General features: G+C 69.2%; 1 protein-coding gene across 1 annotated transcript in view; it reads right to left on the bottom strand.

Annotated features, from left to right (window-relative positions):
* The window catches only part of OSBPL5 (oxysterol binding protein like 5), a 50,043-nt gene extending 31,897 nt beyond the window's left edge, over positions 1–18,146 (bottom strand). Inside the window, exons 1-2 of the mRNA XM_054725489.1 lie at positions 18,052–18,146; positions 27–183 (exon numbers count right to left, since the gene is read on the bottom strand). Coding sequence (XP_054581464.1) covers positions 27–162 — 136 coding nt within the window. The 5' untranslated portion in view covers positions 163–183; positions 18,052–18,146. The remainder of the gene's footprint in view (positions 1–26; positions 184–18,051) is intronic.
* Positions 18,147–20,263: the final 2,117 nt, after the last annotated feature.

Here is a 20,263-nt window from a genome sequence, read left to right as displayed (position 1 = left end):
CACCCCCCCAACCAGGCCCCACTGACCTGGGCTGAGGAGGTCGAGCTCATTCTCGCCGCCGAGGAGCAGGGCCCGGGCGAGCCTGCGGGGCTCGGCCTTCTGGGGGGCGGAGGAGGGCGGGCACAGGGAGGAGCGGCGCCGCAGCAAGGCCTCCTCCCTCATGGCCTGGGCGCCGGGCGGCTTCTGCGAGGGGGAGGGGTCAGCTTCAGCCGGCAGGGCGCTGGGCCTGGAGCTGGGACCCCCACGGAGTCCTGAGGTCCCCGCGCAGGGGGCGTCAGAGGGGGGCCTGCAGGTCAGGGCGCAGCCCGTCCGGTGCCCTGTCTTTCTCTGAGCGCCCCGCCCCCGCCCCCGGCCCCACCCGACGGCCCTGAGGTGGCAGGCCCCACCCTGGCCAGCACCTTCCTTCCGGGAGGGAGCTCGGTGGGAACAGCCCTGGCGCAGCGGCCGCAGACCCAGGGCTGGGGGTGATCCACCGTGGCAGCCCCCTGCCGCCTGCACCCCGTCTAGCCCGCCCTCCTCGTAGGGAACGCCGACACGGAGAAGGCCCAGGAGCGCCCACAGGTGTGCGCCTGCAACCCGCGCAGTCCGGCTCTCACTCCAGGGCGAGCTTCCGCCCTGCCCGCAGCCCAGCCCCCCACACCCCTCCCGTCCCAGCAGAGGGAGTCCCCCCGCCCCGCCCCGCCTGCCTCACTCCACCATCTCCCTCACAGCCCGGCCCCCGGGGCGGGGAGGGGGGCAACGTGGACAGTTGAGGGTACCGACCCCGCCACTCAGCCGTTTCCTAGATGAGAAAGTCGCGGCTCCGGAGCCGAAGGCCTTGCCCTGTGGTGGCGCCTGTGGGAGTGGGAGAGCGGGGACCCCTCCCATCCCGTGGCCGGTCCCCTCCCACGTGCTCCACGCCTGCCGCCTCGCCTCCCGGGTGCGCCGGCCGCGCTTCCTGCCAGGCCAGGACAATGGCCACTTTCTCCCCGGCCCGGCCTCCAGGTGGGCGGCTGCCGACACAGCCTTCTCTGTGACCGGGCGGGCGGGCGGGCGAGCCGGGGGGCTTCGGGAGTGGCAGGGTGGCACGGGGTGTCCAGGGCCTGGTGGCTTCCCTCAGCAGCTCCCAAACCGCTGTGCCCACTGCCCGGGGCAGAGGGAGGGCTCCCGGCTGCAGCGAGGCCGGGCCAGCCCCCAGCCCCCTCCCTCGTCCCGTCCTGCCACCCGTCCTGCCACCCGTCCTGTCTCCTTGGCCATTTCACAGTTGGGGGAACTCATTCCTAAGAGGCTGGGACTTGGGCCCAAAGTCACAGCTAATTGGCAGTGCCCATGCTTGAGCCCAGGCGGGCTAATGACAAGGCCACGTACCCATCCATCCACCCATCTATCTACCCACCATCCATCCATCCATCCATCCATCCACCATCCATCTACCCATCGCTCACCTATTCATCATCCCTCCACCCACTGGCCTATCCACCTACCCAGCCTCCAGGCACCCACTCATCTCTCTACCCACCCATTCACCTGCCCATAACCCATCTGCCCACCCATCATCCACCCACCCATCCATCATCCATCAATCCATCCATCCACTCATCTACCCATCCATTCACCCATCCACCCATCTACCCATCCATCCATTCATCCATCCGTCCATCCATCCATCCATCCATCCATCCACCATCCATCTACCCATCGCTCACCTATTCATCATTCCTCCGCCCACTGGCCTATCCACCTACCCAGCCTCCAGGCACCCACTCATCTCTCTACCCACCCATTCACCTGCCCATAACCCATCTGCCCACCCATCATCCACCCACCCATCCATCATCCATCCATCCACTCATCTACCCATCCATTCACCCATCCACCCATCCACCCATCTACCCATCCATCATCCATCCATCCACTCATCTACCCATCCATTCACCCATCCACCCATCTACCCATCCATCCATCCATCCATCCATCCATCTACCCATCCACCCATCCATCTACCCATCCATCCACCCATCCATTCACCTGCCCATAACCCATCTGCCCACCCATCCATCCATCCACCATCCATCCATCTACCATCTATCCACCCATCTATCCATCCACCATCCATCTACCCACCCATCCATCCACCCACCCATCCATCCACCCATCCATCCATCCACTCATTGGCCTATCCACCTACCCAGCCTCCAGGCATCCACTCATCTCTCTACCTATCCATTCACCTGCCCATAACCCATCTGCCCACCCATCCATCTACCCTTCCATCCATCCATCCACCATCCACCTATCCACCCACCCACCCATCCATCTACCCATCTACCCATCCATCCATCCATCTATCCATCCATCTACCCATCCATCCATCCACCCATCTTCCATCTATCCACATCTCCCCATCAATCCTCCCTTCTCTCCCTCCCTCCTTCCGAGGCTCCTTCTAGCCAACCCCCCAGCATCTGATTTCCCTTCTTCCCTCCCCCTTCCTCCCTATTCACCCAATAATCAGACACTCAAATGACTGACTGAAGGCATGGAACAGATACCCACCAGTTCGAACGCGATACAGGTGAGTGCGGGGAAGCCCCGTCTCCTGTCACCCCAGCTCAGGGCCCCTGTGAGCCATCGGCTCAGACAGGGGGTGGTACCTCAGTGGCTAGTGTCTGCATGTTTCTTCCGAAGACACAAGTCCCTGGTCCTCCCGACGCCCACCCCTGGAGCACGGGGGTGAGGGCTGCCTCTACCGCCTGGCGGGCGGGTGACCTCTGTGGGGTCAAGGGGGGAATCTTCTGTTCATTGCAAAGTAGATCCCTCTCCCCAGCGGCCCTCGCTGGTGGGAGCACAGATGAGCTGCCATCTCCTGCGATTTCCGGGTTCTCCACCACCCTGCTCGCTCCGCCCACCTCACCCGTCACCCCCTCTGCCCAGCGCACGGCCCTCTATGTTCCTTGAAAATGCCAAGCTCCCCACTCCCAGGCGCCTGCCTCCCCCTCCGAACGCCCTCGCCCTCCTGACCAGCGGCCGGGCCCCCTGGAATCCCACAATTCCACGCGGAGCTGAGCACGACTCTTCCCAGTGGCTGCGCTCCTCTCACAGTGGGGACCCCCCCCCCCCCCCCGCAATGGACGTCCCGTTCCCTCGCACACTCAGTGGCTCTTTGTTAGCTCTTCCCCGGGCGGGGGGGGCGGGAAAGGGAGCCGTGTCTGCCTGTCTGTCCATGGCGTCTCTCGGCACAGAGCAGGGACCTATCACCGGCTTTGGGGCTCTGTACCCCCAGTGGTCCCGGGGTCCCGGGGTGAATGCAGGTGTCAGAGCAAAGGCCCTGGGCTTGCCCGGCCAGCATGGCTCTGTGGTTGAGCATCGACCTATGAACCAGGAGGTCACGGTTCCATTCCCGGTCAGGGTGCATGCCCAGTTGTGGGCTCGATCCCCAGTGTGGGGCGTGCAGGAGGCAGCCGATCCGTGATTCTCTCTCCTCACTGACGTTTCTCTCTCTCTCCCTCTTCCTTCCACTCTCTCTAAAACCAATACAAAATTATGTATATTTTAAAAAGGCCCCGGTTCCTTCCTCCTGGGCTGCGGCTCAGGTGGGTCCTCTGAGCAGTGGCCAGGGCCGCTTTGGGGGCCGATTTCCCCTATAATCCGGGGGAGGCTCCTGTCTGGCCGTCCGCCACCCCCACACCCCGCGTCATAGAGACAGGAGGGCCTGGGACCACTCTGACCACCCCCTCCCGGCCATCGCGCCCCCGGGGGCCTGGGGCCACTCTGACCACACCCTCCCGGCCATCGCGCCCCCGGGGGCCTGGGGAGCACAGCCGGGGAGCGGCCAGCCCTGCGTCTGAGGCCCTGTTGTAAGTGGGGTTTGCTCTGGGGCTGGCAGAGGCCAAGGCAGCAGACAAGTGTGGGCGCACCCCCTGCCCACAGTGCCCGGGGGCGTTCTGACCAGCGGGGCAGGCGGGCCCGGCTGTGCCGAGGGAAGTGGACGGGGCTCCTGGGCAGCGCCGACGCGGCCGGGGCCCCACGCGCCCACGCTGCCTGCAGGTGCACTGGACACGGACGCAGGGCAAACGCTCCGAAACCACAGGCGAGCCGGCGGGAGCAGCGTCAGGCGCCCCGCTTGCCTGTCCGCCCGCCGGCGCCACGGGGAGGTCGGCAGGTCCGGGAAGGACAGACAGCCACCGCGTCAGGGCCAGGCGCGGAGCCCGGGGTCGCTCGGTCCAGAAACTCACTCAGGCCCTACGGCTGGGACCACGAGGGCAGAGAAAACCACGCAGGCCCAGAGCCCCCGCGGTACCCTGCGCCCACCCTGCGCCCCGGCCCGCCACGAGGGTCCAGATAGCACAGCAGCCTCGTCACAGCGCCCGGCGGAACCAGGCCTGCGGGGACCTCCCCGACGCGTCCAGACTGGGGTTCAGGGGGCCTGGGGGGCTTTTTCAGGCCTTTCTGTGAGCGTTCCCATCTGACGCGCCGCTCTGAGAGGCGAGGGGGGAGCAGATCCCGCCATCCCGCCCCGGGGTGCAGAGGCCAAGGCCCCCGAGGGGACGAGACCAGCCGTGCCCAGGCCCCGAGGTGGCCCAGCCTCCGGCTCCCGCGCCCCCTGCACGGAGGGGATGCCGAGGGCAGACAGGAGAGAGGCAGGCCCGGTCCCGGCTGGGGCGTCCCCGGTCATGTCCCCGACGTGGCGGCTGAGTGGCGGAGCCGGGGAGAGAGGCAGGACAGCGACGGCCACACCTCGAGGTTCTCGGGCAGACTCAGCCAGGTCACGTGGCTGTGGGTGAGGGCAGGCCCCTGGCACCCGCCCTCCTGGCCTCCTGACCCACACGGGCCAGCAGCCAGCTCAGTGCCGTGGTGAGCAGCCGGGGCATCGCCCATGAGCCACTTCCTGTGCCGCCAACGCCCCAGCCGGGCTGCCTGGCGTGGCCCCTGTGCAGGCTGACCACCAGCGGCCAGACCAGCGGCCCCGCCCCAGCGGCCGCAGAGTTTGCTGTTTGAATGCTCTCGGGCCGTACGACCAGGCAGGAGTGGGGGCGGGGCGGGGGGGGGAGACGGTGTAGAGGGGGTGCCAGGAGCCCAGCCAGGAGTCGGGGACCCGCCCTGGGCCTCACGTCCACACCTGCAGCAGGACAGCGGGTTTGGGCCCCGGGCGACCTCACGCCCACGTCGGTGAAGCCCCTCCTGCCCCCGCCACCGAGGGCACGCCGACCTGCGTGCGTCCCCCCGGCCTGGCGCCACACGGCAGCAGGTGGGGGCAGGCATGTGAGGCCCCCTCCCCCTCCTGTCTGCCTCCCACCGTCCAGGGGCTGGGAGGATCCTAAACCTGGGAAGCAAAAGAGCCTCCCAGCATCCTCTCCATTTCACAGATGCAGTAACTGAGGCCGGACCCCGACTCCCAGCTCGTCAGGGCAGGAGGCCCCAGAGCCCCACATCGCCCCGAGGGAGGGGCCCGCCATGTCTGCGGAGTCGGTTCTGAGGGCCAGGGTGGCACGTACCCTGGGCTGGGCCCCCACGGCACGAAGCCCACTGCCTCCCTGCCACCCCCAGGCCTCCCGCCAGCCCCAGGGCCCGGACCACTCTCCCCACCCCAGGTCCTTTGCACGGTCAGCCGGCCCTGGGCTGCGAGAATCAGCTGTGGCCGACGCGGCAGCCGACCCACCGAGCACCCGAGTGCCTGGTCTGCAGGCCGCACCCTCCGAGTGAGGACTGCCTGCTCCCCGCCCGGCTCAGGCCTGGGGGTCCTCAGGCCTGTGCACCCGCGGCCGCCGGCTGGGCAGGCAGCTGGGGGGCGTGAGCAGGAGCCCCGCCTCCCGGGCCCTTCGGGGACCGCCACCACCAGGGCAGCCCCCGGGACCCAGGCCGGGCTGCGGGCGGGCGGCCCTCGGTCACGGCCTCCCCCTGCCCTCCCCCGGGCTCAGGGGAGACTGGCTCTGCCAGAAACCGTGTGTCTGGCGGAGAAAGCGGCCCTGCCCGTCGGTGGCACCGTGCCCAGCACCCGTCCGCGTCCCGCCACGGTGGGGACACGCAGGAGAGCCTGACAGGTGAGGGCGGCGACCGGCCAGCAGGCCCAGCCCCTTTGCTCCCTGGACCCCGAGCCCACTGTCTGCCCCCGCACAGCGCACAGGGGCGCCCAGCGTCCCGGTGAGACAGTGTGACCCTGAGCCAGAGACGTGGGGCCACATCGAGGGCCACAGAGACCAAGAAGGATGAGACACAAAAACATGCCAAGGAGAAAGGAAACGTGCACACGGCAGGGTGGCCACGCGTGTCTGCTCCACGCATGTCGCTCCACACATGTCCGCACGACACGAGGCCCACACCGGCGGGCACCCTCCGCCGGCCGGAGGATCGGGCACCACAGCCAGCAGCTGTTTCCTTTCCTTTCTTTTTAAAAAAAATAATTTGTATTGACTTCAGGGAGGAAGGGAGAGGGAGAGAGAGGAACATCAGTGATGAGAGAGAATCACGGACCGGCTGCCTCCCGCACGCCCCGCACTGGGGACCGAGCCCACCACCCGGGCCTGTGCCCTGACCGGGTATCGAACCCTGACCTCCTGGTTCCTAGGTCAACACTTAACCCTTGAGCCACACCGGCCGGGAAGGTGGCTGTTTCTTAAAGAGAAAGTGGAGTTTCCACCACTTTTCACATTGTCATTGATCAGAACCACAATGGCCAGCACGTCGGCCTTGACCCACGACCTCTCACACCCGACCCCATTGTACAGATGCTGAGGCAGCTGCCTGTGAGGTGCCTGGGGGTGTCGCTGAGATGTGGGTGGAGGGTCCAGAGGCTCACAGGGCCCCCCAGAGGCGTCAGGCCTCAGTCCGGCCTGTCCCCGGACACCGGCTCACGCTGTGAGTGACAGGTTCCGAGCAGGAAGCCCCTCCTCCCCGGCACCCGGTGAGCAGCAGGCCACAGCGAGCACCCTCACCGGGACCAGGGGACACGGGGCGCCTGAGGCCAACGCCCCTTTGCCTACCCGCACCTGTGGGGACTCCCCCGGAAACCCAGCCCGCCCTTGGCGCTGCCCCTGGCACCGATCATCCTAAAGTGCCTCCCCTGATTCAAGGGGCCACTCGTCCCAGCCCCGGGTGAGGGGGCTCAGGGGCTCCTGGGTCACCTGGGGTGAGGGAGGGGCCCGTCCTGAGACCAAGGACACCTCCTCCAGGCTGTCCTCTCTGACTGAGGCAGAGCCAATGAAGGAGCCAGGAAGAAGGCCTTGCCGAGCTCAGGTCTCCCTTCCGGCCCCAGCGTGGGAGAGAGAACCGCGGCCACAGGGAAGGTGAGCTCCGAGCCACCGCCACGGCCGGGTGTGGCCAGCGGGGTGGCTCACCCAGGCCCGAGGACACCGGGTCGCCCTGCTGCTGAGCTGGGCAGCCTCCCGGGGGCTGGGCCTGCAGAGCCCGGGCAGAGGGGACCAGGCTGGGTCTCTCACACTCCGTGACCCCAAGGGGCCTGGCGCGGGGCTGGACACGGCTCCTGTCTGCGGTCACCCAATGTGGGCTCGGAGGCCCGGCAGGGCGGTCCCAGCCCGAGGCCGCGGTCCGTGGGGAGCGCCTGTGAGCACTCGGCCCGGCGATGGCCCGGCTGGGGGGCAGGTCCTGTGGGGACGGGGTGGAGGGCCGTCTGTGAGCCTGAACCACACGCCCAGCGCACGCGGCCGTCCCACCAACAGCTGGACTTCGGGAAACTCGCCGCCAGGGAATCAAGTCCCGTGGGGTCCACGCGGGAGACGAGCCGCGGTGTTGCTCACAGGTGAGGACTGCCCGTCGGCAGGTGGTGGGGGGGACGCTGCCGGGGCTCGGAGGTGCCGAGTACCGAGTGCCGCAGCCACACAGAGCGGCTGGGGGCCCCGCCGAGGACGGGGGTGTCTGCGCGTGAGCCCAGGGCCCCGCCGAGGACTGGGGGTGTCTGCGCGTGAGCCCGGGCCCCGGGGCCCCTCGTCGCGTCGGAGCCTCCTCTTCCTGACTGCAGAGCCGTCTCCAGGCTGCAGGCAGCGAGGGGTGAGGGCACTGCACCCCAGGGGCGCACGAGGAGCTCTTGCCAGACCCCAGGACACAGGACAAGACGGTCTTGTCAGGGGCAGAGGGCGGGGCGGGGCGGCCCCAGTGCCCAGCCAGCACCCTGCAGACAGGAGGTGCTGACGAGTGCCCCGGGGTCCGGCCCAGGGCGCTGTGTACCCAGTAGGTGCTCAGTGACCACCGGAGGGCGAGGGCGCGCCCTCTCACCTTCACAGCTGCTCCGCGGGCAAGAACAGGTGGGGGGCGCCGGGCGGGGCGGGGACAGCGCCGGGTCCTCCTGGCGTCTCGGGGAGGGTGGGCTCCGTCCCCCCAGGAGCGCCACCAGGGGTGTGGGCTGACCTTCCAGAACCTTCCCCACTGCCTTCCGCTCGCCAATGCCGGGTGTGACCCTGTCCGGGGCCCGCACCGGCTGGAGGGCCGCTCTCCCCGGATGCCTCCCTGCCGGCAGCCGCCAAGGCAGGTGCGAGAGGAGGAGAAGGGGGCGGGGGGTGAGCACAGGGTCTGCCCGCCGCCGCGGGAGAGGAGACGGCCCTGGGCTCCGCTGTCCGCTCTGCCTTGTGTACAGTTTCCATGACGCAGAGAGGAGCGGCCCAGCCTCGCTGCCAAGGTCTCCCGGGGCTCAGCCTCCCTCCCGACGGCGCAGGGAGAATCCATAAAAGCCTTACGGGGCCGGAGGCTCAGGGGCTGGGCATCGACCTGTGAGCCAGGAGGTCAGGGTTCGATCCCCAGTGGGGGGCGTGCAGGAGGCAGCCGATCCATGACTCCCTCTCACCACGGGTGTTTCTCTCTCTCTCCCCCTCCCTTCCTCTTGGAAACCAATAAAAATATGAAAAGAAAAGGATCAGCAGAGAGACTGCGTCCCTCCGGGCACCAGGTGTCACGGCCGCGTCACGTGGGAGACCCCGGGGTGAGCCCGTCTCCTGGTGGGTGGCCTCTCCGAGCCCGGGTGCCGCCTGCGCTGGGGGTGGGGGGAGAACCGGCTGCCTCGGGCTGTCCTCAGGGCTGGAGACGGAGACGCCTCCTTTGAAAAGCCCTTCCTGGCATGTGGATCCCCAGAAAACCCACCGCCAGGGCCCCGGTCACCAGGAAAAGGGGGCGATTGATCGCCGACGCGTCCAGGTTGCCAGGTGCCGTGGGGAGGCGGGTTAGAAAGGTTTCCACTGAGCGCGGTCAAGTTCTTGGCGGCCGGCGCTCTGAGGGGGAGGCGGCCCCGGCGGACAGACCCCCGGCCCGAGGGAGCGGGTCCCCAGGCGGGCGCTCCACGGGGCCAGGCCGGCGGCTGAGGCCCGGCTCCGGGCTCGGGGGGCGGTGAGGAATGGCCGCCGGGGTCACAGGCCGAGCTAAACAGCCGGCGCCCTGTGCTCCCAGATTTAGAAAAAAACGGAAAAGCAGACACGGTTCAAAAATAACGGCCTGTCTTCGACCCGGCGTCTGTGAGACCGCGGTTAGAGCCCGGGACGATGGCAGCACGGAGCTGGGGGCCCAGCCCGAGACGGGGGCGCTCCCGAGTGAGGGGCGGGGTCCGCTTTGCACGGAGAAGCCCTCCCCACGACCCCCACCCCCACCCCCTGTGTTTGCTGCACTTGGAGCTCCCAGGACAGTGGAGGCTCTGGGTCTGAACCCACATAACATCAGCCTGGTCCCCTGGGGTCCCCTCCTCCCACGGGCGATGGGAGGGGCCGTGGCAGAAAGAAGGTTCCCCACCCTGTTACGTCACCGACGCGTGACGTCACGTACAGCCGGTTTCCGTGCCGCCCTGTGACTCGGCCTTGGCGGTTGTTTATTGTTCATCCTCACCTGGGGGTATTTTTCCATTGACTTTTAGAGCGAGTGGGAGGGAGAGGGAGACACAGAGACACAGAGAGAGACACATCTATCGGCTCCTGCGCACACGCCCCGACCGGGCCCGGCGAGTCTGCAACGGCGGGACATGCCCTTCGCCAGAATCGAACCCGGGACCCCTCAGTCCGCAGGCCGACGCTGTAGCCACGGAGCCGGAGCGGCCAGGGCAGGCGCCCTGTGCTTAATCGACTGAAGGCGCTGGTCACGAAGGGACCCCTGGGACCCTGGGCAACCTCTGTCCCGCGTGCCCGGCCTGAGACGGCTCCCTCCGGGGGGGGGGGGGGGCGGCCTGGGGTGTTCCCGGAGGACGGGGAGGGGGCCAGCAGGGCCTTCAGCCGGGAGACGCCAGGCCCTTCCCCACGCCCTCCGAGGCACCCCCCCCCCCCCGGGCCTGGGCAGGACCTGAGCCCCCAGTTCCCTGTGCATCCTCCTCCCCTCCGCTCCGGGAAAGGACACACACACACACACACACACACACACACACACACGTGAGCCGGGCAGCCACAGCACGGGCCGCGTCCAGCTGTGCACCGGGCGCCCAGCCCCACCCGGCCGACACCCCAGAGGAGCCGGACACAGCGCGCCCCGGGGCCGGATGGGGACTCCCTGGCGGTCCCGCAGGAGGCGATGGACGCAGCGGCGACTATTCACATGCAGCAGGGGCGGGAGCAGCCGGGGCCGGGCCGCCACCACAGCAGCTGCGGCCGCGTCTCTGCCCGCGGGACCGCGAGGCATCAGCAGCCTCGTCACGTCTGCACCGCAGCCAAGGAGCGTGTTTGTCTGTGGCTTCATCCACATAGAGCCACACCGCAGACACGCCTGGGAGCGCGGGCTGGGAGCCGCAGGGGAGGCGGCAGGAGGAGGCGGGCAGGGGGAGGAGGAGGGGGGGAGGTGGGCGGGGGAGGCGGGCAGGGGGAGGAGGGGAGGGGGAAGGCGGGCGGGGGGAGGCTGGCAGGGGGAGGCGGGCAGGGGGAGGCTGGCGGGGGGAGGAGGGCGGGGGGGTGGCGGGCGGGGGAGGCGGGCAGGGGGGAGGCTGGTGGACGGAGGCGGGCAGGGGGGTGGCGGGCGGGGGAGGCGGGCAGGGGGGTGGCGGGCGGGGGGAGGCGGGCAGGGAGGAGGCGGGCGGGAGGAGGCGGGCAGGGGGGAGGCAGGCGGGGGGAGGCGGGCAGGGGGGAGGAGGGCAGGGGGGAGGCGGGCGGGGAGGCGTGCACTGGGCGGGAGCTTTCGGCAGGCGCAGCGGAGAGAGCGGCCCGGCTCCATTGTCCCCCGTTCCTGGGTTTAAACCTCCCACGGTCATTGATCACGAATCGCACTTTTCATTAGTGACGAAGAGACGGTCCCTCCGGCTCAGAGCTCAGCGGCTTGGCAGCGCCTAACCCCGGCTGCGGCGGCAGATCCACATTCGCAGCCGGGCCCTGGGAGGCCCATTGCACAGGTGAGGAAACCGAGGCCGGACCTAAGGGACTTGCCCAGGGCGCCTTGGGAAGCGTCTGGGTTGGGCCTGGCGGGCGTGGCTCAGGGGTTGAACATTGACCTATGAACCAGGAGGTCAGGGTTCGATTCCCGGTCAGGGCCGAGAACGCCTGGCGGTGGCACATGCCCCGGGTACGGGCTGGGTCCCCAGTGCGGGGCGCGTGGGCGGCAGCCAATCAATGGTTCTCTCTCATTGATGTTTTTATCTCTTTCTCCCTCTTCTTCTCTGAGATCAATAAAAAGTAAAATTAAAATAAAAAAGAACTCGGGGCGGGGAGGGCTGAGGGGAGCCCACACAAGGCCACCCGAAGGGCAGGCTCCACAGGGAAGGTGCTGAGCCCGGGACGCGGGCCCCGGACGCCGCGGGTGCTGAGCCACGGGAAGGGCGTCCGGGAACAGCATCTGCGAAGGCAACAGGTGCCGGCCAAGCCCGGGGCCCCACCCCTTCGGCCCGCGGGCCCATCCCAGTGGGCAGCCCGACCCGGGAAAGCAGAGGGCGGGCCTGCCCGACGGAGGGACTCGCTCCCCTCTGATCCGACGGCGCAGAAACCAGCCAGCTGCCGGCCGCGTGGCCGCTGGAGGCTCGCCTGGCACAGGCCGGCAGCCGGCACCGCCGCCGGGGAGCGTCTGGCTGGGAAGCCGGCGGAGGGCGGCAGGCAGGGCTGCGAGGCGGGTCCGGGCGGCGGGCCTCAGGCCGGGCGGTGAGGGCTCCCTCCAACGTGCGCGCCCCCTCTCCGCCAAGGACAAGGGCCCGGGACGCCTGGGCGCCACCAGGGCCTGCTTTGGGGTCCGGGAAGCCCCTCGCCGCCCTGCCCGGCCCACAGGAGGGGGGTGAGGGGAAGCGGGGTTCTCTCGGGCCGGGCCGCAGGCGAGCAGGAGGCAGGGCGGTGTGTGTGGGAGCCCGAGAGGGGGGAGGGACGACGGGTGTCCCGCGGCTTTCTAACTCCTTAGTTTGTGGGACCTTCTTTCCGTTTGAAACGGGCCACGCGTGGGGGACCCTCACTGCTCCGGGGCTCGAGCTTCAACGCCAAGTCCCAGCTCCGCCCTCCCCAGCACCCCGAGGCCCTGCTGCGCGCCCGGCCGGGGCTAACGAGGCGGCCTGGTCCTGCCCCGCAGGGAGCTGCTCCAGAGGCGCCAGCACTCGCTGAAGCTCACCCACAGCGTGCGGGACCAGCGGGACGCCTCCCGGGACTGCGGGGCGCCTGTGCGGGCGGGGGAACCGACTCGGAGGGAGAGGACGCCTGGCCCATCGCCCTCGGCGCCCGTCCACCCGGGGCCCTGGCACCACCGACCCCTCGGGCCCTGGCCCCGCCTCTTCCCCTCCTTCAGCCCCAGGTCTGTACAGGGCACCGGGCCTGGGTCCGCCGCCTGCCCACCCAGCCCAGCGAGCGGGGACCCAGGCCGCCCGCCGGGCACAGGGTGGTGCGGGAGAACCTGTCCCACTCCTTCCGGGACAGAGTCACCTACAGACCCGAGGGGGCTCCTGCAGGGACCCCGCAGAGACGGGACACAGGCCCTCCCTGCCCCACGCCGCCCTGGCCACGCTCCATGTCCTGGCCACGCTTCATGTTCTGCCCACGCTCCGTGTCCTGCCCACGCTCCATGTCCTGCCCCACGCTCCACGTCCTGCCCCACGCTCCGTGTCCACGCTCCACGTCCTGCCCCACGCTCCGTGTCCTGCCCCACGCTCCGTGCCCTGCCCCACGCTCCGTGTCCCACGCTCCGTGTCCTGCCCACGCTCCATGTCCTGCCCCACGCTCCGTGCCCCACAGGGGCCGCCCTGGCCTTTAGGCTCCCCCAGGGGGGGGGCTCTGTCAGGCTCTGTCCCCCAGGGTTGGGGTGAAGAGCTCACCACCCCAAGGCCATGGGAGGATGGGGCTGCCACGGCCCCCAGGCCCCCGGGCGTCCCCCAAAGGGTGACGGAACTGGTGGCAGATGAGAGAACGTGCCACACCCCAACCCCCGTCCAATGAGATCCAGACGCTGCTCTCCCTGCTCCGACCAGCATCCCATGGCAGCGACGAGCAGCTCTCTGACCCCCTGACCCTGGATGTCCCGCCGGCTCCCTGGGGATGGGCCAGCCCTCGCCTACGGCCCTCGGCCCGCTCTGGCCTGCGTCCGCTGGACGGGCGTGACTCTGACGTGGGGTGGGGTGGGGACCTGGCCTTCCTGTGTCGGCTGCTGGGCGAGCAGAATGCACAGCCCCCAGCACGCAGCCCGGGGCCCTTTAAGCGGCTCCCGCCCACGTTCGCCCCGATAGACGGGCATACAAACCCCCGGGAGCCACTGCCGCAGCGATCGGGACGTGAGGCCGGGCCCTTTAACGGACCCTCTGCCGTCCTCACCCCACAGGCGGGCATGGGAGCCCTGCCTCGAGCTCAGCCACCCCCCTCCCCCAGCTCACAGCCCTGGGCCTCCCTGTAAGGCCCCTCCCCTGCCGTATGCGCCCAGTCAATGCCCCTGTGGCCCCTGCCCTCTGCAAGGACGCCCTTCCTTCCCGGGCTGGGGTGGGACGGGGGCAACGCGGAAGCCGCCGAGACTCCGCTCCTGGCAGGGCCAGGGAGGGGACAACGGCCTCGCTCCTCGGGCTCTGGGCCGGCTGCCAGGCCACCACCGCCTCTGCCTTCCCGGGCCGTGCCTGTCCCCATCCGCGGGGCCTACCCCCGGCTGCCAAGTGCCCCCTGCCGTGGACAAGGGAACGCGACCCCCGTCTGGTCACAAGGGGCAGCCTGGCCGTGGCCTGGGGGATGGGGTGTCCCCGAGAACCTGCAGGAATAGGCAGGTTGTGGTGCTTTAACCTCCGGCTGAGCCCTTCATCGGCCGGCCGGTCAGAGGGCCCGGGCAGGCTCGTCCACCTCCACTCGCCAAATAAAACGCCAGGTCCTCCCCCAGGTTAGCCGCTCTGCCCACTCCCCATCCCATTCAGGAAGCACAGGGCCGGGCAGGGAGGCAGTGTGGGAGGGAGGAGCTGGTGAAGCGGAGAGGGGTGGGCGAGGGGGGGGGCACGAGGGGGCGGAGATGCAGGAGGGCCACCCGGTCCCAGCCACTGACCTCCCTGGGCAGCAACAATTGTGTGCTCAGAGCACCTACTGCGTGCCAGCCCCCCGCCCCCAGCACACATTCAGGCAACAGGCGAACAACGACCGCGGTGGGAACAGCCGTGGGGCTGGCTCTGGCCGGGCTGCTCAGTCCTTCGATGACACGGCAGGTGGAGCCGACTTGAGAGGCGGTCAAAGCTGCTAAGCAGACACAACGCAGCCTCAGAACACGCTTCGGTCGGCACAGAGGGTCTCGGCACAGAGGGTGTCTCGGCACAGAGGGTCCCTCGGCACAGAGGGTCCCTCGGCACAGAGGGTGTCTCGGCACAGAGGGTGTCTCGGCACAGAGGGTGTCTCGGCACAGAGGGTCTCGGCACAGAGGGTCTCTCGGCACAGAGGGTGTCGGCACAGAGGGTGTCTCGGCACAGAGGGTGTCTCGGCACAGAGGGTCTCGGCACAGAGGGTCCCTCGGCACAGAGGGTCCCTCGGCACAGAGGGTCCCTCGGCACAGAGGGTGTCTCGGCACAGAGGGTGTCTCGGCACAGAGGGTCCCTCGGCACAGAGGGTGTCTCGGCACAGAGGGTCTCTCGGCACAGAGGGTCTCGGCACAGAGGGTGTCTCGGCACAGAGGGTGTCGGCACAGAGGGTCTCAGCACAGAGGGTCTCTCGGCACAGAGGGTCTCGGCACAGAGGGTGTCTCGGCACAGAGGGTGTCTCGGCACAGAGGGTGTCTCGGAGAAGGGACCTCTGAGTTCAGGTCAGAGCCAGCACCCTGGGAAGAGAGGGCATCCTGGGCAGAGGGCATCCCGTGCTAAGGTCCTGGGGCTGGTGCCCACGAAGCCAGCGGGCAAGGAGGTGAGAGCTGACAGGCGGCAGGGACCGGAGTCGGGGGTTACTCTGAGCCCACTGGGAGTCACAGGGGACTCTGAGCAGGTGGTGTGGCTCATATATATACATATTTTATTTTAATTGACTTTAGAGAGGAAGGGAGAGGGAGAGAGAGAGAAACATCAGTGACGAGAGAGGGACATTGATCGGCTGCCTCCTGCACGCACCCTACTGGGGAGGAGCCCACAACCCAGGCACGTGCCCTTGGCCAGAATCGAGCCTGGGATCCTTCCGTCCACAGGCCGACGCTCCATCCACTGAGGAGACGGGCCAGGGCGGCTTATGTTTCAGATCGTGGGGGCTGGGGGGAGGCAGAAGTGGGGGGGCCAGGACGGAGGGCCTGTGGGCCGGTGTGTCCTCCAGACAGAGCCTGGCGCTGGGGGAGAGCGGTGTGGAACAGGCTTGGGGGGCTGGGCTAGGCTCACTCTGCGATTTGCAAGAAGCCCTGGGGGCACCCCACATCCCTCAGAGCTGGCCAACCAGGCTCACGCCCTGCAGACGGGGGCTGCCCTCCCTGGCTCCATGGCCCAGGCGACCTTGGATGGCCCCGGTGACCTTGGCAGTTCTCCGCTGGACCATCCTCTCACCGCTCAGGGCTGTGACCCTGGATCCAGAGGTTCCCTCCTCGGGGTTGGGGGGGTCCCCTGAACCCCTGCCAGGCTGCCCCCAGCTCAGCCCTGCGACATGCCTCCCCTCGGGGGCCTGTCCCAGCCACCCAGCTGGGCAGAGCGCTGAGCCAGAGGGGTCACTGCTGTGTCTGCCCCCACGCCCGCCCTGGCCTTGGGTCGGGCCGGTCCTGGGCACACGGCAGGGCCCACTCCCCTGGCACAGGCGCCAGCACGAGCCCACACCACACCACACGCTCCGGGCCTGGCTTGGAACAGCTGTGCGCTGAGAGGACACGGCGACCCAACAGCCGAGTTCTCCGCCGCCTCACCGCCGTCCTGACCAAGGACCAGGACCTGCTCACGCAGCGCCCGGAGCGGCCAGCGGGGCGGACACGCGGGCGGACGAGGGGCTGCTCCCTCCCAGAGCTCGCCCGGCCCTGGAGTGTTCCCTCCACCGGCAGGCGACCGGGCACCGGCGATCCTCCCTCCCTCTGTGCCGGCACAGCCCCTGCCGGGCCGCACCCCGCGCCTGGCTCCCAACACGACGGTGCCCGCCGGCCCGCTGCCACCCTGCGAGGACCTGCCCGTGTGCGTGTCCGTGCACACGTGCGCCTGCGCCAACGTGGCTTCCCCACAGAACAGCGCGAAGCACGCGTCCCACAAACAGCCGCGGAGACGAACCCGGTCCCATCACGGAGCCCCTCCTCCCTCCCCACGGGAGCCGGTCCGTTACTCCCAGGAAGAGATTCAAAGGAGAAGCTGATCCTGGACACAGCACAGGGAACCCCACCCGCGGGGAGGGGCGGGGGGGGCTGCGTCCTGCGGTCTCCCCTCTGCGGGGTGGACCGGCCCCAGACACAGGGCCTCCCGTGGCAGCACCTGCACCGCGGCCCCGCCCCGGCCACCTGCTCTGTCACCTTCCTACACAGCCCGGCACCGCCACCCAGACCCCACGGCCCGCCCCGCCCCGCAGGGCACCGCCACCCCGACCCCACGGCCCGCCCCGGCACAGCCCGCCCCGCCCCGCACACGTGTGGGCAGACAATGGGACCGCAGACCTGGAGCCGCCCCAGGGGAGGCAGACGCCCCGGACGGAGCTGCTGTCTGCACAGCCGGTCAAGTTCAAGGAGCCGCCAGACCCCAGGCCAGGGAGGCGGGTACAAAGGCCTGGGCAGACAGCCCCCCGCCTGGGCCCTCCTGCCTGGGCCGTCCCGCCCGGCACACAGATCCCAGGGGGCACCAGCCCACCCCAGGCGGGGCCCACGCCCCCGGCGGTGCCCTGCGTCTGTCCCGGACCTGGTGGCTGTGCCAGGGGACGATGCCAGGGTCCACCCGCAAAGGGCACCCTGCGGGGGCCGGGCAGACGGCGGACACTCGCACCTGCTTCCTGGTAGGAAGTGAGGAAACCCGCGGGCAGAGCTGAACTCCAACCGGCGGCCCGGTCCCGCCCAGGCAGCCGGGGAGCCCCCCTCCTCCTGGGGGCCTGTCCCCACCCGGGAGCCACTGGCCCCCTCACTCCGGCCACTGCGGGCAGCCCGGGGCCCAGGCTGTGAGGGGTCCCCAGGGGCTGCGGGCAGCCCCCAAACCATGCCCCACGCTCCCCGAACCCCGGACCCTCCTGTAGGCGCTGGTCCCCAGGACAGTCCTCCAGGCTCCAAAGCTGTGGGGTCAGTGGAGGCGGCGCTGGAGGGGGAGCAGGTGGCCCCTCACCCTGTGGACCAGACACGGCGGCCGGAGCCCAGCCGGAGCCCGGAGGCCGCACCACAGCCCCGCCCCTCGGCACCGGGCGGCCGGGCTGGGGGCGCAGAGCAGACCGGCTCCCCGAGGCAGACCCGCCGCTCCCTCCGGCCGCACCGAGCGGGGAGCCGGGCTGCGCGCGCCGCTCCCACCGGGCCCCGCCCGCGCCCAACCCGCCCGCGCCGGCGACGGAGCCCGGCCCGGCCCCTCCCGGCGCCGCGGTCCCGGCGGGTCTCCGCAGCGCCAGCCGCGGTCGGGCCCGAGGGGTGTGCCCCGTCCCGGGTCCGGGCGCCGCGGCTCGCCGCTCCCCCCGCCCCGACGCTGGGCGCTGGCGGCCGGCTGGACGCTCCGGGGCCGCTGCGCCTCGGCCTGTCCGGCCCCCGCCCGGCCCTCCCGGCCCCTCCCGGCCCCCGGGCCCTCCCGGCCCCGGGCCCTCCCGGCCGACCCGCCCGCAGCGCCCCTACCGTGCGGGGAGCGGGGAGCGGGGAGCAGGGAGCTGGGCGCGGGGCGCGGGGCGCGGGGCTCGGCTGCGGCGCTTCCCGGGCGCAGGAAATGCCAGAGGACTGATCCCAGCGTCGGAGGGAGGGAGGGAGGGAGGAGGGGAGGGAGGGGAGGAGGGAGGGGAGGGGGAGGAGGGGCGGCCGCAAAACCCGGGCGGGATCGCCAGGAGCTGGAGCGCAGGGATCCAATCCCAGCCGGCTCTCAGCCCGCCCTCCCCTCCCCGAGGGACCCCATCCCTGCCCTCCCCTCCCCCAGGGACCCCAGCCCTGCCCCTCCCCTCCCCCAGGGGCCCCCTCTCCCAGGCGCGCTCCGGGGCTCACACTCACCCTCGCGAACACGGAGGGCTTTCCTCCTGAGCAGGCAGAAGACCATCTCCCCTGCGGCTGGGAGGAGGGGGAGAGCCAGGTGGTGCCCGGCCCCCAGCCTGTACCTCGTCAGCCCGCCCTCTCCACACCTGGCTGCAGTAACTTCCTCCCATTTCCCAGGCGAGCAGACTGAGGCCCAGGTGGTAAGCGGCACAGCTGAACTCGGCCCATCCCTGACTCCTGGTTGGGCTGGCCTTGGTGCTCTGGGCAGCAGCGGTGACCCAGGGGTGTGGCCAGGGTGGACGCCTGGTCCCCGCCGCCCTCCATGCTGCCCGAGGGCCAGCCCACCCCCGGGAGCAGCCCGCAGGCTTCGCGGACACTCAGGGCGGCTCCCGAAAGTCACGGCTGCGAACGCTTCGCCCGTCTCAGTCCTTTCCCGGCGGAGGCTGCGCTCACCCCAGGCCCCGCGTGCTCTGGAACGCAGTCGCTAAGGATACAAGTGGCGTGGCAGTCCCTGGCCGGTGGCTCAGTGGTTAGAACGTCGGCCCGCCCACCGAGGGGTCGTGGGTTTGATTCCCAGTCAAGGGCACATACCTGGGTTGCAGGTTCAAATCCCAGACCTCAGTCAGGGTGTGAGCTGAGCAGGAGGCAACCAATCGGTGTGTCTCTCACATCGATGTTTCTCTCTCGCCCCTCTCCTCCCTCCCTGCCACTCTCCTAAAAAATCCACGGAGCCCTGACCCGTGTGGCTCAGTGGATAGAGCGTCGGCCTGCGGACTCAAGGGTCCCGGGTTCGATTCGGGTCAAGGGCATGTGCCTTAGTTGCGGGCACATCCCCAGTAGGAGGCGTGCAGGAAGCAGCTGATCGATGTTTCTCTCTCATCAATGTTTCTATCTCTCTCCCTCTCCCTTCCTCTCTGTAAAAAATCAATAAAATATATATTTTTAAAAATCCACGGAGAAAACATCCTCGGGAGGATTATAACGCTGTGGCATTTATCGCCAGACCAGCACGTGCCTGGCCCCGAGGTCCGCGCTCTCCGCGTCTGACTCGGTGCGTCCCCTCCGCTCCCCAGAGGCGGGTCCCCGTCTCCACGTCTCCTCCGGGCGGAGTGCCCAGCTCCAGGCCAGGCAGCGGGGGCGTGGCCGAGGCAGGACCGCAGGCCAGGGTCTGCCCAGCTGGGGCTGTGTGACAGGGAGCCCCTGTCCTCCAGCCGGGTCCCCGTGACCTCCACCCGTGCCGTGGAGCAGGAGGTGGGGTGGGGGGACAAGCAGAGAGGCAGCGTGACCCGTCGCCCCTCACCCCACTCCGCCAGGGGCCCTGTGGGGTGATGTCTCCTGGGCTGAGTCACCCTCAGGTGTGGGCATGAGTAACAGCTGCTTTCTGCTGTGTCTCTTCTGCAGGGAAACCTGGGGCTCCCAGCTGCAATCCCCCGTGCGGCCTCTGGGTGGCGGGCACCGCCTGGGGCTTCCTGACCAGGCCTGCTGCCCGATGGCTCTGTCTCTTCTCTATGTCCATCTCTCTGTCTCTCTGTCCCTCTGTCCATCTCTCTGTCCCTCTGTCCCTCTCTCTGTCTCTCTGTCCCTCTGTCCATCTCTCTGTCTCTCAGTGGCTGTCTCCCTCACACACACACCTCAGCCCCTGGCTCAGGCTGACGCCTGGGAGTAATAACGAGGTGTAATGTAGTTTCCCGCCTCCCTCTTTTCAAATATATATTTTTATTGATTTCAGAGAGAAGGGAGAGGGAGATAGAAACATCCATGATGAGAGAGCATCACTGATCGACCGGCTGCCTCCTGCACGCCCCACCCTGGGGATGGAGCCCGTAACCCGGGCCTGTGCCCTGACCGGGAATCGAACCGCGACCTC

The sequence above is a fragment of the Eptesicus fuscus genome, chromosome 13 (assembly GCF_027574615.1).
Source record: "Eptesicus fuscus isolate TK198812 chromosome 13, DD_ASM_mEF_20220401, whole genome shotgun sequence".
Classification (NCBI taxonomy): Eukaryota; Metazoa; Chordata; class Mammalia; order Chiroptera; family Vespertilionidae; genus Eptesicus; species Eptesicus fuscus.
The sequence above is the reverse complement of the archived record's forward strand: the minus strand, read 5'-3'. Positions and strand labels throughout refer to the sequence as shown.